The following is a 12994-nucleotide window of genomic DNA, read 5'->3' as shown; positions in this document are numbered from 1 at the left end:
GCAATTAAACCATACATGAACTCTGTGTTCAGCTCCAGTAAAATCTACAGTTCTATTGTAGCACGTAGAAGAACATAGAACAATACAACACAGGAACAGGCCCATTAAAAATGAACTCTTAACCAAATCAATTTCTATCAAATTATCATTGGCATTTAACTTGCCATTCACTTCCTTCCTTGGCTCTATTCCAGGCCTCAAAACAGTCCTTCCAGGTGAGACAACACTTCATCTGCAAATCAGTTGGGGTAGTCTATTGTATCTGGTGTTCCTGATATTGCCACCTCTACTTCGGTTAGACTTGACATAAATTGGGGAACTGGTTTGTTGAGCACCTCCACTCCATCTGCCAAAAAGTGGATTTTCCTGCTGGCCAACCATTTTAATTCCTATCCCCATTCCTGTTCTGACATATTGGTCCATGGCCTCTTTTGCCACAACCATTCGCAGGGTGGAGGAGCAAAACCTCATATTCTGTCTAGGTAGTATCAATTTCTCCTTCCAGTAAGTTTTTTTTCCTCCCCCTTCCTCCTCCTCCTATTCCCCTCACCTATCACCTCCCTTTGGGTCCCCCACCCACTTCCCTTTCTCTTATGATCCATTCTCCTCTCCTATCAGATACTTCCTTCTTCAACCTGGCTTCACCTATCACCTTCTAGCTCATTCTTCTTCCTCTCTTCCCCCACCTTTTTATACTGGCATCTTTCCCCCTTCAATTTCAGTCCTCAAGAAGGGTCAGAGCCTGAAAGGTCAGCTGCTTATTCATTCATTTCTGTAGATGCTGCCTTGACCTGCTGAATTCTTCCAGCATTTCGTGTGTGTTGGCTCCTGTGCTTGTTGATCCCCTTTGAATCTTGGAAACCTCAGCCATTTTAAATGATGAAATAATTTTTAATGTGCTTTGTCAAAATGGCTTTGGCAATATAATTAGTTGGCACCTTGGGGTAAAGGCTTTAAGGGGCTGAAAATAACATGGGTCATCAAATGTGAAGTCAATAGAAAACTCAGTGCGTTGTTTTATTTTTTAAAGATGATGTTTGCGAGTCAACTTTTATTTCACTAATAATGTTGCCCTATGTTTTGCAACTGTTCTTGATTACCGGACATGGAAACTCTCGATGCCTTTGGCACGCCGGTAACATCATTAAAGACCCAACCCATCCCAGACACTATCTGTTCAATCACCTGTCATCTGGTGGGAGATACAGAAACAACAGCCAAGACTGTAAAACAGCTTCTTCCTGGAGCTGTTGTGCAGCTGAATAACGCTACACCCCCGCTTGCCAATGTCCTTTGAGTATTATAGACTTTCAAAGTAATTTGTTCCATATAAATATGGAATTTTAATTAAGCCATACTGCATGCATTGTAAATATCTGTCCTGCATGGTAAATTAGTTTTGCACAATCTCATTGCCTTGAGCAATGACAATAATTCTATTCTATTCTATTCTATCCATGGGACTTGATAGACTGCAAAATTGGCATGGCCATAGAAAAATACAGTAGTGGAAGGGTGCCTTTCTAACTACTGTACTCATCTGTGACCAGTGATGGGAACTCTGCTTGTGGAACACAAAGGATTTTGACGATGATGTAGGTGAGCTGATTACATTTGTAGGCTACTCAAAAATTGGCAGAGTTGTGGATAGTGAGGAAGATTTTATAGGGAGAAAGTCAAGGAGGAGAGGCGCAAGAGGGAGGTGATGGGCAGATGAGAAAGAGAGAAAAGGGTAAGAGGGAATGGAAAAGGAGAGAATGGGGGGGGGTGAGAAATTTCTAGAAGCTGGAGAAATTAGTGTTCATGCCGTCAGATTGGAGGCTAGCCAGACGAAATATGAGTGTTTGTTCCTCCAACCTGAGAGTGACCATAGAGGTAATAACATCCAGGTTCCTCACTGCTGACTCAGAAAGGGGGTCTGGGACTCACAGCTTTAAATATTTATTTGTCCTTCTGTATAAATTCTCCTGAGAGGAGGAGTTAATCTTGTTGAAAGGGACTGTATTGGTCAAGTTCAAAGTAAATATATTATCCAAGTATGTATATGTCACTATATAATTGCCTTGAGAGTCATTTTCTTGCAGGCATTCACAGTAGAACAGGTATATAAATAGAATCTATGAAAAACTAAACACAAAGACTGAAAAGCAATCAATGTGCAAAAGAGATAATGTTGAGAACAAGAGTTGCAGAGTCTTTGATTGTCAGTCTATAGGTTGTGAAATTGGTTCAGTGTTGAGGTGACTGTCAGGCAGGTTTAGGAGCCTGACGGTAGAAGGGTAATAACCATTCTTAAACCTGGTGGCGTGGACCCTGAGGCTTCTGTGCCTCTTCACCGATGGCAACAGCGAGAAGAAAGCGTGGACTGGATGGTGTGGGGCCTTGATGATGGATGCTGCTTTTTTGTGGCAGTGCTCTTTTTAGGTATGTTCACTGCTGACAAATATTTGTCACTTTGCCTTTTGATTGTGTGTGATTGATACGTATGAATTGCAGTTGTATCAATGTCTTGGGTATTTTATAGCATAGATTGGAGCACTCAGTACGTTAGCAATCATCAGCTGCCAATTCAGTGCTTCCTTCTGATGTAGAAAGACATCAGAAGAAATGTCTATGTTTTCCAGCTTCATTATATTGCCAGAAAATACAGCTCAGGCATCTTCTCAAATGTCTGTATCTAGTCAAATTGTATTCAATCGTGTAAGTAATTGAGTCCTCAGCATTGACAATGGCGATGAGTGACTGGGTTGAATTTACTGCAGGATAATAGATGGGTTAAACTTGAAGACTCACCCCACCTGGAAATGCACAGGAACTGAAAAGATGAAATATCAGACCATTGCTCAGAAATGGCAGTCATTTTGTCCAGAGAGACATCACTCAGTAATGTGTTAATTATTTCCGAAGTTCAGTTTTCACCATGATAAACCTATTTATCTCAATGCAGAAGACAGAACCTTCAATGGTTCTTAATCCTTTCATGGTGATATCTTTTGTGATTTTATTTTTAATCAATTTTAAAATTAGTTGTATCATCACCAATATTGAATATTGACTACTTTGTCTTCTGCTTCTACCCTGGGGAGGTTATTGATGAGTTAATAACAAATGATGAACACAAGTGATTCTGCAGATGCTATTGGACAGCACAATAGTGTAACAGTTGGCGTAATGCTGTAGGTTGCCAGTGACCTGGGTTCAGTCCCTGTTGCTGCCTATGAAGAGGTCGTACGTTCTCCCCGTGACCATGTGGGTTTGCTCTGGGGGCTCCAGTTTTCTCCTGCATTCCAAAGACATACGAGTTTGTAAGTTCATTTGTCGCATGGGTGTGAATGGGTGGTGCATTATCATGGTCCAGAAGGGCTGCTACTGTGCTGTATCTCCAAATGAATGAATAAATCCAGAGTAACACACACAAAATGTGGAGGAACTCAGGAGGTCAGGCCGCATCTATGGAGAGGAATAAAGAGGTGACACTTTGGTCCTGATGAAGGGTCTCTTCCTGAAATGCCATCTCTTTATTCCTCTGCATAGATGCTACCTGACCTGTTGAGTCGAGTCCTCCAGCCTTGTGTGTGTGTGTGTGTGTGTGTGTGTATGTAAAATAAATGAAGCCTGTTGGCCTGGTTAATATATTCAACCCTATCACGCATCCCTATTGTCAATGTTAAGGAGTGAATGACTTGCAGTAGTGAATATAATTTGAGTTGATGAGGTATTTGAGGAGATGAAAGGGATATATTGAAACCCACATTATTAATATATCCAAGGCAATGGAATAAAACAATGATCAGATGCAGGTTTATATCACTGACCATATGTTGTGAAATGTTGCTTTGTGGCAGCAGTACAGTGCAATACATAACGTAAATTATATAACAAATATAATACATTGCACATTTAGACGGGGACATAACATAAAGATCTTTACTCCTCATGTATGTGAAGGATGTAAGTAATAAAGTCATTTCTAGTATTAAAATTAAATTATATAAGTAGTGCAAAAGGAGAACAAGAAGAGAGGTAGTGTAACGGGTTCGTTGTCCATTCAGAAATCTGATGGCAGAGGGGAAGAAGCTGTTCCAAAAATATCGAATGTGTGTCTTCAGGCTCCTGTACCACGTCCTTGATGGTAACAATGAGAACTAGGCTTGTCCTGGGTGATTGTAGTCCTTAATGTTGGATGCTGCCTTTTGAAGATGTCCTTGATGCTGGGGAGGCTGGTGTCTATGATGGAGCTGGATGAAGCATAGCAGGTAGCATGGCACTATTACAGCTTGGGGCATCGGAAACTCGGAGTTCAATTCTAGTGTCCTCTGTAAGGAGCCTCTGTACGTCCTCATTGTGGAATGCATGGGTTTTTATATAAAATATGAGAATAGTCTCAGTCTTTATCCCATGAGATTTAGAATCCCCCTCCTCCCAAACCAGGACATGAATTTAAAGTGAGAAGGTTTCAGATTAATTTATTTATCACACGTGCGTTGAAACATACGCTGAAATGTGTTGTTTGCATTACCAACGCGACCTGAAGATGTGCTGGGGGGGGGGCAGCCCTCAAATGTCGTCACGCATTCTGATGCCAACATAGCGTGCCCACCATGTTCACAGAACAACCACAAAACAATCCCTGTTCCACATGCCCAGCCACCAACTCACACGTACGTCCACAGGTTTGTAGGTTCATTGGTCACACGAGTGTAGTGCTGATTTGATTTGATGCAAACAACTCATTTTACTGTACATATGATGAATAAAGCTACTCTTTAATATTTAAATGCAGGCAAATGGGACTAACTCAGGTAGGCAATTTCTTTGGCATGGACACAATAGATGAAAGGGGCTGTTTTCGAGGTTCGATAACGCTGGGATTCTGTTTCAGATATACTAAATAATAAAACTGAGGGGGGAGTTTGGCAAATAAGCATCCTGTCGGATCTTTTAACGTGATTCAACAAGTTGCCATTCATTACTGGTTGTGCTGAAACTATCTGGAGAGAGGGAAACAGTGTTTAAGTGTCAAAGTTCAAAGTATGTCACTGTATGCTAGCTACCCAGAGATTCATTTTCTTGCAGGCACTCACAGAAACTAAGAAATACTATAGAATCTATGAAGATCTACACACAAACAGCCAACGTGCAAAAGAAGAAAATTGAGCAAATAAATAAATAAGACTGAGAACATGAGTTGTGGAGTCCTTGAAAATGAGTTTATAGGTTGTAGAATTAGTCCAGTGTTGAGGTGAGAGAAGCTGTCTGTGCTGATTCAGGAGCCCGATGGTTGTAGGCAAAAAGCTGTTCCTGAGCATGGTAGTGTGGGACCCAAGGCTCCTGTACCCGCTTCTCAATGACAGTAGCAAGCAGAGAGCATGGCCTGCAATTATGCTGCTTTCTTGTCGCACCACTCCTTGCAGATGTGCTGTACAGTGGGGAGGGCTTTTCCTGTGATGGACTGGGACGAATCCACCAGTTTTTGTAGGCTTTTCTGTTCCTGGGCATTGCGGTTTCCATACCAGGCCACTGAGCGGCAACAATAAAATCTGTTTCTCCCTCCAGGGTGGTGCCCCGCCTGCTGTTATTTGTGGTCATATCTGACCTGAAAGCATCAGCAACAACTTGCTTTTCAATTGGCTTCTTGTCACCGCATGTACGTTTGCTGTACGTAACTCAAAGTGGTGCCTTCAGTCACAGCAACGTTTTGAAGTCAGCAACTTGCTGACCCCAACGTGTACGTCTTCGTGGGAGGAAACCAGAGCACCCAGGGAAACCCGCGCAGTCGTGGGGTAAACTTACAAGCTCGTTATAGGTAACAGCAGGAACTGAAAACAATCTTACAGCTGGTGCTGTGAAATGTTATGCTGCCTTACCATGCCATGAACCACAGTTGTCCCATTATCAACTAAACACATGCAAATAACCTTTCATTTGCATCTTCATATTATTATTCATTAGCATTTCTTGTGCAGTTCCACACAAATTCTGACCTAGGATTGTTAATTGTCATACTTCAAAGTTCAAATTAAATTTATTATCAAAATACATATATGTCACCATATACAACCCTGAGATTCATTTTCTTGTGGGCATACTCAATAATCCACAATAGAGTAATAACCATAATAGAATGAATGAAAGACTGCAGTAACTTGGGTGTTCTTTCAACCAGTGTACAAAAAAAACTGCACAAATACAGAAAGAAAGAAGAAAAATAAATAAATAAGCAATAAATATCGAGAACATGAGATGGAAGAGTCCTTGAAAGTGAGCCCATTGGTTGATTCAAAGATTCAAATAACTTTATTGTCATTCTAACTGTACATCAGCTCTGCAGGGCAGAATGAGACAGCGTTTCTCAGGAGCAGTGCAATCATAACATAACAAACACAACACTAAATAATAAACATAACAATAAATAGTAAAACGCAATAGCCACATGTCAGTTAAAATCAGTTATAAGTGTCCAGTGCAAGTTAAAAGTGTCCAAAGCAGAGTCAGGTGGAGCAGCTAGTTAGCAGTCTGACTGCCTTTGGGAGGAAGCTGTTTAGTAGCCTTGCGGTTTTAGTTTTGATGCTCCTGTGACGTTCGCCTGATGGCAGAAGAACAAACAGTTCATGGAGAGGGTGTGAGGGGTCTTTAATGATGTACCATGTCTTCTGGAGGCATCGACTCTGAAAGAGGTCTTAGACAGAATGTAGGGAGACCCCAATAACCCCAATTTGTGGGAACATTTCAAAGAAGGGGCAAGAGAAGTTGAGTGAAATTATCCCATTTGGTTCAAGAGACTGATGGTTGAGGGGTAATAACTGCTCCTGAACTTGGTGTGACACCAGAGGCTCCTGTACCTCTTTCCCTGATAGCAGCAGCGAGAGGAGAGTATGACCTGGGTGGTAGGGGTCCCTGATGATAGATGCTGCTTTCATGCAACAACATTCCATTTTAGATCTGCTCAGTTTGTATGTGGGACGGTCATGAAGTGAGGTGTAAGCATTCTCATCCGGGCATGAAGAACTGAATTTGAATGGGACAGATTTGTGAGTAATGTGAGTGATTATTCCAGCACAGTTTCTTTCCATTGTACTCGCCTCTTAATGAGTGGCTGAGTTTGCATTTGACTTTGTCTACTGTAAGATTTTGAAATTTAACAACAGGTTAGCCTTCCACTGTACAAAGTTGCTAATATCTTTAAAGTACCATTACTTTCTGAGCCACAACTTTGGAAAAAAAATTAGTAAGTTTTTCCAGTGCGAACTGTTCGATTATCGATATCTTTTGCAAGCTTGAGCTATGGCAAAATAATAGTTAAGATAATGAAATTTTTTTTATTAATTGCCGATCTGGAATCTCTGAGGATCTAACCTGGAGCCAACATATTACTGCAGCCATAAAGAAGGCACAATAGTAACTATATTTCATGAGGAGTTTAAGGAGATTTGGTACATTACCAAAAACTCTTGCAAATTTCCACAGATCTGCCGTGGAGGGCATTCTAAGTGGCTGCATCACCTTCTGGTATGGGGAGGGACTATTGCACAGGATCGAAGTAAGCTGCAGAGAGTTGGTAAATTAGTCAGATCCATCATGGGCATTACCCTTGATAGTATCCAGGACATCTTCAAGGAAAGGCAGCATCCATCATTAAGGGCCCCCACCACCCAGGACATGCCCTCTTCTCATTGCTACCATCTGGAAGGAGGTACAGAACCCTGAAGGCACATGCTCAATGATTAAGGAACAGCTTCTTCCCCTCTGCCATCCGATTTCTGAACAGACAATGAACTCACGAACACTTTCTCACCACTTTTTTATTTCCTTTGTTTTGCACTACTTACTTAACTTAACCACTACCTATTATATATTTCAGTTTTTCTTTCTGTTATCATTGCATTGTACTGCTACTGCAAATTTAACAAATTTCACAACATATGCCAGTGATATTAAACTTGATTCTCATTCTGAAATTAATCAATCCTCAATCATTGCTAATCGAATTAGCCTGAATTTGTATACATGACCTTTTTGATTATTTTAGTCACATTAGAGTCATAGAAAAGTACATCACAGAAGCAGATCCTTCGGACCATCATGTTGGTGCTGTATTCTTATTCTGCCTACTCCCACTAACCTGCACCAGAACCATGGCTCTCCATACCCCTCCTGTCCATGTACCTGTACAAATTTCTCTCAAACATTCAAACCAAGCTGACATGCACTACTTGTGCGGGCAGCTCATTCCACACTCTCACCACCCTCTGAGTGAAAATGCGTCCCCTCATGTTCTCCTTAAACTTTTCTCCTTTCTCCCTAAACCCATGACCTCTGGTTGCAGACCCATCCAACCTCAGTGGAATTAGCCTGCTTGCATATTCCCTATCTATACCGCTCATAATTTTGTAAACCTCTATCAAATCTCCCCTTACTCTTCTGTGTTCCGAGGAATAAAATCGTAACCTATTCAAATCTTCCCTTATAACTCAGGTCCCCCAGCCCCAGCAACGTCCTTGTAAATTTTCTCAGCACTCTTTCAACCGTATTTACATCTTCCCTGTAGGTAGGTGACCAAAACTGCACGCAGTACTCCAAATTAGGCCTCACAAATGTCTTATACAACTTCAACATATCATCTCATCTCCTGTACTTAATACTTTGGTTTATAAAGGCTGATGTGCCAAGGGGTTTATTTGCAAACCTATTTCCTGGTTTATTAGGTGAAGTTCTATATCTTGCCACCTTCGTCATCTATTGTAAAAATAATTGTAGCAGCATTAATCAAAATTTAGTATACTTCCTTGAGGGATACCATTCCCATCCCAATATCCTGGTAATTCGACAACATAAATTCAAATGGATGTTGCATAGAGATAACCCGGTGAAGCAAAAGTTACAGAATGTCAATGGAGGTTGGAATTTTAGACCATAAGACGTAAGAGCACAACTGGGCCATTTGTTCTACAAAGTCTGCTCCGCCATTCAAACATGGCTGATCTATTTTTCCTCACAACCCTATTCTCCTGCCATCTCCCGTAATCTTTGACGCCCTTACTGGAACCTATCAACCTCCGCTTAAAATATGTTCAGTGACTTGGCCTCCACAGCTGTCTATGTCAATGAATTCCGCAGATTCGCCACCCGCTGGCTAAAGAAATTCCCCCACATCTATTTTCTAAAGGGACGTCTTTCTATCCTGAGGCCATGCCATCTGGTCCTCTTCAGGAGACACCTCTGCACACCCACTCTATCTGGGCCTTTCAATATTCTGTAGGTTTCAATGAGATTCTCCCTCATTCTTCTAATCTCCAGTGAGTACAGGCCCAGAGCCATCAAATGCTCCTGATACATTAACCCTTTCTTTCCTGGTTTGTTCTTCAGGAGCAAATTTTACATATTGCTTTCAATGTGCCAGAATCATGGGCAGTCTTTTAATTGAGAGTGCTCTATACGACAAGTTGTGGGTCTGCAGTTTGTGGATTGGAATGTAGTTTGATTGGATTCTTTTAATTTTGTTTTTTTTATATTCTGTGTTTTCACTCATTCTTGTGCAATTTGTTTTTATTTTGCACGTGGGAGGGGGTTGATGTTTCTCTTTCGAGGGGTTACATGGTTTTCTTTGCTTCATGGCTGTCTGTGGAGAAGACAGTTTTCAGGGTTGTTCTTTTGCATGCATACATTGATAATTGTACCGTGAACTTTGAACAGCCATTTGTTTATAAGGCCATAAGACAAAGGGGCAGAATTATGCCATATGGTCCATCGAGTCTACTCCACCATTCAATCATATTTTTCCCTCCTCAACCCCATTCCCCAGCCTCCTCCCTAACCTTTGATGCCGTGTCTGACCAGGAACCTACCAAACTCTGCCGTACATACATCCAATGACCCGGCTTCCACAGCTGCCTGTGTGTGGATTCCACAACTTCACCACCCTCTGGCAAAAGAAATTTCTCCATATCTGTTATAAATGGACGACCCTCTATCCTGAGGCTGTGTCCTCCTGTCCTTGACTCCCCCACCATGGGAAACATCCTTTGCACATCTACTCTGTCTAGGCCTTTCAACACTTGAAGGGTTTCATTGAGATCCCCTTTCATCCTTCTAAATTCCAGTGAGTACAGACCCAGAGTTAAGAAATGTTCCTCGTATGATAACCCTTTTATTTCTAGAATCAACCTTGTAAACCTTCTCTGAGCTCTCTCCAATACCAGCACATCTTTTCTTAGATGAGGAGCCCAAAACTGTTCACAATACTCAAGGTGAGGCCTCAGCAGTGCCTTACAAAGCCTCAGCATCACATCCTTGCTCTTGTACTCTGGACCTCTTGAAATGAATGCAAACATTGCATTTGCCTTCCTCACCACTGATTCTACCTGCAAGTTGACCTGTAGGTTGTTCTGCACAAGGACTCCCAAGTCCTCAGATTTTTGGATTTTCTCTCCATTTACAGAATAGTCTGCAAAAGTGCATGACCATGAATTTTCCAACATTGTTTCATTTGCCACTTTCTTGCTCATTCTCCTAATCTCAGTCTATCTGCAGCCTACTTGTTTCCTCAACACTACCTGCCCCTCCACCAATCTTAGTACCATCTGAAAACTTGGCTACAAGTCATTGATATACAGCATAAAAAGAAGTGGATCCAACACTGACCCCTGTGGAACACCACTAGTCACTCTGTTAATCAGAAGAGGATCCTTTTATTCCTACTCACGGTCTCCTACTAATCAACCAGTGCTTTAACCGTGCCAGTAACTTTCCTGTAATACCATGGGCTGTTAACTTGGTAAGCAGCCTCGTGGTACCTTGTCAAAGGCCTTCTGAAAGTCCAAATATACAATATCCACTGCATCCCCTTTGTATGTCCTATGTGTAATCTCCTCAAGTAATTCCAACAGGTTCATCAGGCAAGATTTTCCCTGAAGGAAACCATACTGACTTTGTGCTATCTTGTCCTGTGTCACCAAGTACTCCATAAGCTCATCCTTAACAATTGACTCCAACATCTTCCTAGCCACTGAGATCAGGCTAAATGATCTATAATCTCCTTTCTGCTGCCTTCCTCCTTTCTGAAAGAGTGGATTGACATTTGCAATTTTCTAGCCCCCTGCCACCAAGCAAGAGTCTAATTGAAAGAGTATTACTAATGCCTCCACAATCTCTACCACTACCTCTTTCAGAACCCTAGAGTGCAATTCATCTGGTCCTGGTGATTTGTGTACCCTTTGTCTTTCAGCTTTTAGAGCACCTTCTCCCCTGTAATAGTAACTGCACTCACTTCTCTTCCCCAACACCCTTCAATATCTGACACCCTGTTAGTGTCTTCCACAGTGAAGACTGATCCAAGTGCAAGTCTACTATTTTTGATTTTAATTGTTTTAGTTTGTCAAAGAGTTGGTGTGTGCAACCTTGCCAACGTTTAGGCGTAGTTACTGCCGGGATATAATGGTCTGACTGAAGTGGAAACTAGACACCTGAGTGAAAGTAAAGTCTTTTGTTAAAAACACCAAATGTGTGTGTGATATTTGTGATGTCTTCGACCTGTAATTCAGTTCGATTGTAGTCCAGTGACTGTGTACTTGGATATGATACAGAGAACCTTTTATTGATTTCAGTTCGTAATGCAAAACCTTGGGCTAGAAAACATGTGTAATTACTGTGTAAGCTAACTTTTTTGCGAATTTAATATAGATAGTTATCTTAATGAAAGCATATGTGGGGCCATACAGAGAATAGTCAAAAGTTCATTATTATGTACAGCCTATCTTCACTTTTTGGACAAAAGATAGACAATAGGTGCAGAAGTAGGCCATTCGGCCCTTCGAACCAGCACCGCCATTCACTGTGATCATGGCTGATCATCCACAATCAGTATCCAGTTCGTGCCTTATCCCCATAACCTTTGATTCCGCTATTTTTAAGAGCTCTATCCATCTTTTGCTTGAAAGCATCCAGAGATATGGCCTCCACAGCCTTCTGAGGCAGAGCATTCCACATATCCACCACTCTCTGGGTGAAAAAGTTTTTCCTCAACTCGGTTCTAAATGGCCTACCCCTTATTCTTAAACTGTGGCCTCTGGGTCTGGACTCACCCATCAGCGGGAACATGCTTCCTGCCTCCAGCGTGTCCAATCCCTTAATAATTTTATATGTTTCAATAAGATCCCCTCTCAGCCTTCTAAATTCCAGGGTATACAAGCCCAGTCGCTCTAATCTTTCGACATATGACAGTCCCGCCATCCCGGGAATTAACCTTGTGAACCTACGCTGCACTCCCTCAATAGCAAGAATGTCCTTCCTCAAATTTGGAGACCAAAACTGCACACAGTACTCCAGGTGTGGTCTCACCAGGGCCCTGCACAGCTGCAGAAGGACCTCTTTGCTCTTTACTCAATTCCCCTTGTTACGAAGGCCAGCATGCCATTAGCTTTCTTCACTTCCTGCTGTACTTGCATGTTTGCTTTCAGTGATTGATGTACAAGAACACCTAGATCTCATTGTGTTTCCCCTTTTCCTAACTTGACTCCATTTAGATAATAATCTGCCTTCCTGTTCTTACCACCAAAGTGGATACCCTCACATTTATCCACATTAAACTGCATCTGCCCACTCACCCAGCCTGTCCAAGTCACCCTGCATTCTCATAACATCCTCCTCACATTTTACACTGCCACCCAGCTTTGTGTCATCAGCAAATTTGCTAATGTTACTTTTAATTCCCTCATCTAAATCATTAATATATATTGTAAACAGCTGCGGTCCCCGCACTGAACCCTGCGGTACCCCACTGGTCACCGACTGCCATTCCGAAAGGGAGCCGTTAATCGCTACTCTTTGTTTTCTGTTAGCCAGCCTGGGGCAATGTGTAGCACCTACTTAGTCCCCGCTCCCGATCATGGTCACATGAAGTCATGGGAGCAGGTGGTGGATGGTCGTGAGAGCAGCTGGTGCAGATCTCAAGTCCTGGTCATGCTGTAGGTTTTCGTAAATAAAACGGCAGATGCAT

General features: G+C 42.0%; 1 protein-coding gene across 5 annotated transcripts in view; it reads left to right on the top strand.

Annotated features, from left to right (window-relative positions):
* The window catches only part of atp8b1 (ATPase phospholipid transporting 8B1), a 182791-nt gene that overhangs the window by 72969 nt on the left and 96828 nt on the right, over positions 1 to 12994 (top strand). The window contains exon 1 of one of the 5 annotated variants that reach the window (XM_063042666.1): positions 1990 to 2424. The exons of the other annotated variants lie outside the window; for them this stretch is intronic. Coding sequence (XP_062898736.1) covers positions 2370 to 2424 — 55 coding nt within the window. The 5' untranslated portion in view covers positions 1990 to 2369. Of the gene's footprint in view, positions 1 to 1989; positions 2425 to 12994 lie in introns of those variants that run through there. 5 annotated transcript variants of the gene reach the window in all.

The sequence above is a fragment of the Mobula hypostoma genome, chromosome 3 (genome assembly GCF_963921235.1).
Source record: "Mobula hypostoma chromosome 3, sMobHyp1.1, whole genome shotgun sequence".
Taxonomy (NCBI): Eukaryota; Metazoa; Chordata; class Chondrichthyes; order Myliobatiformes; family Myliobatidae; genus Mobula; species Mobula hypostoma.
Note: the sequence above shows the minus strand (reverse complement) of the source record. Positions and strands in the feature narration are given on the sequence as shown.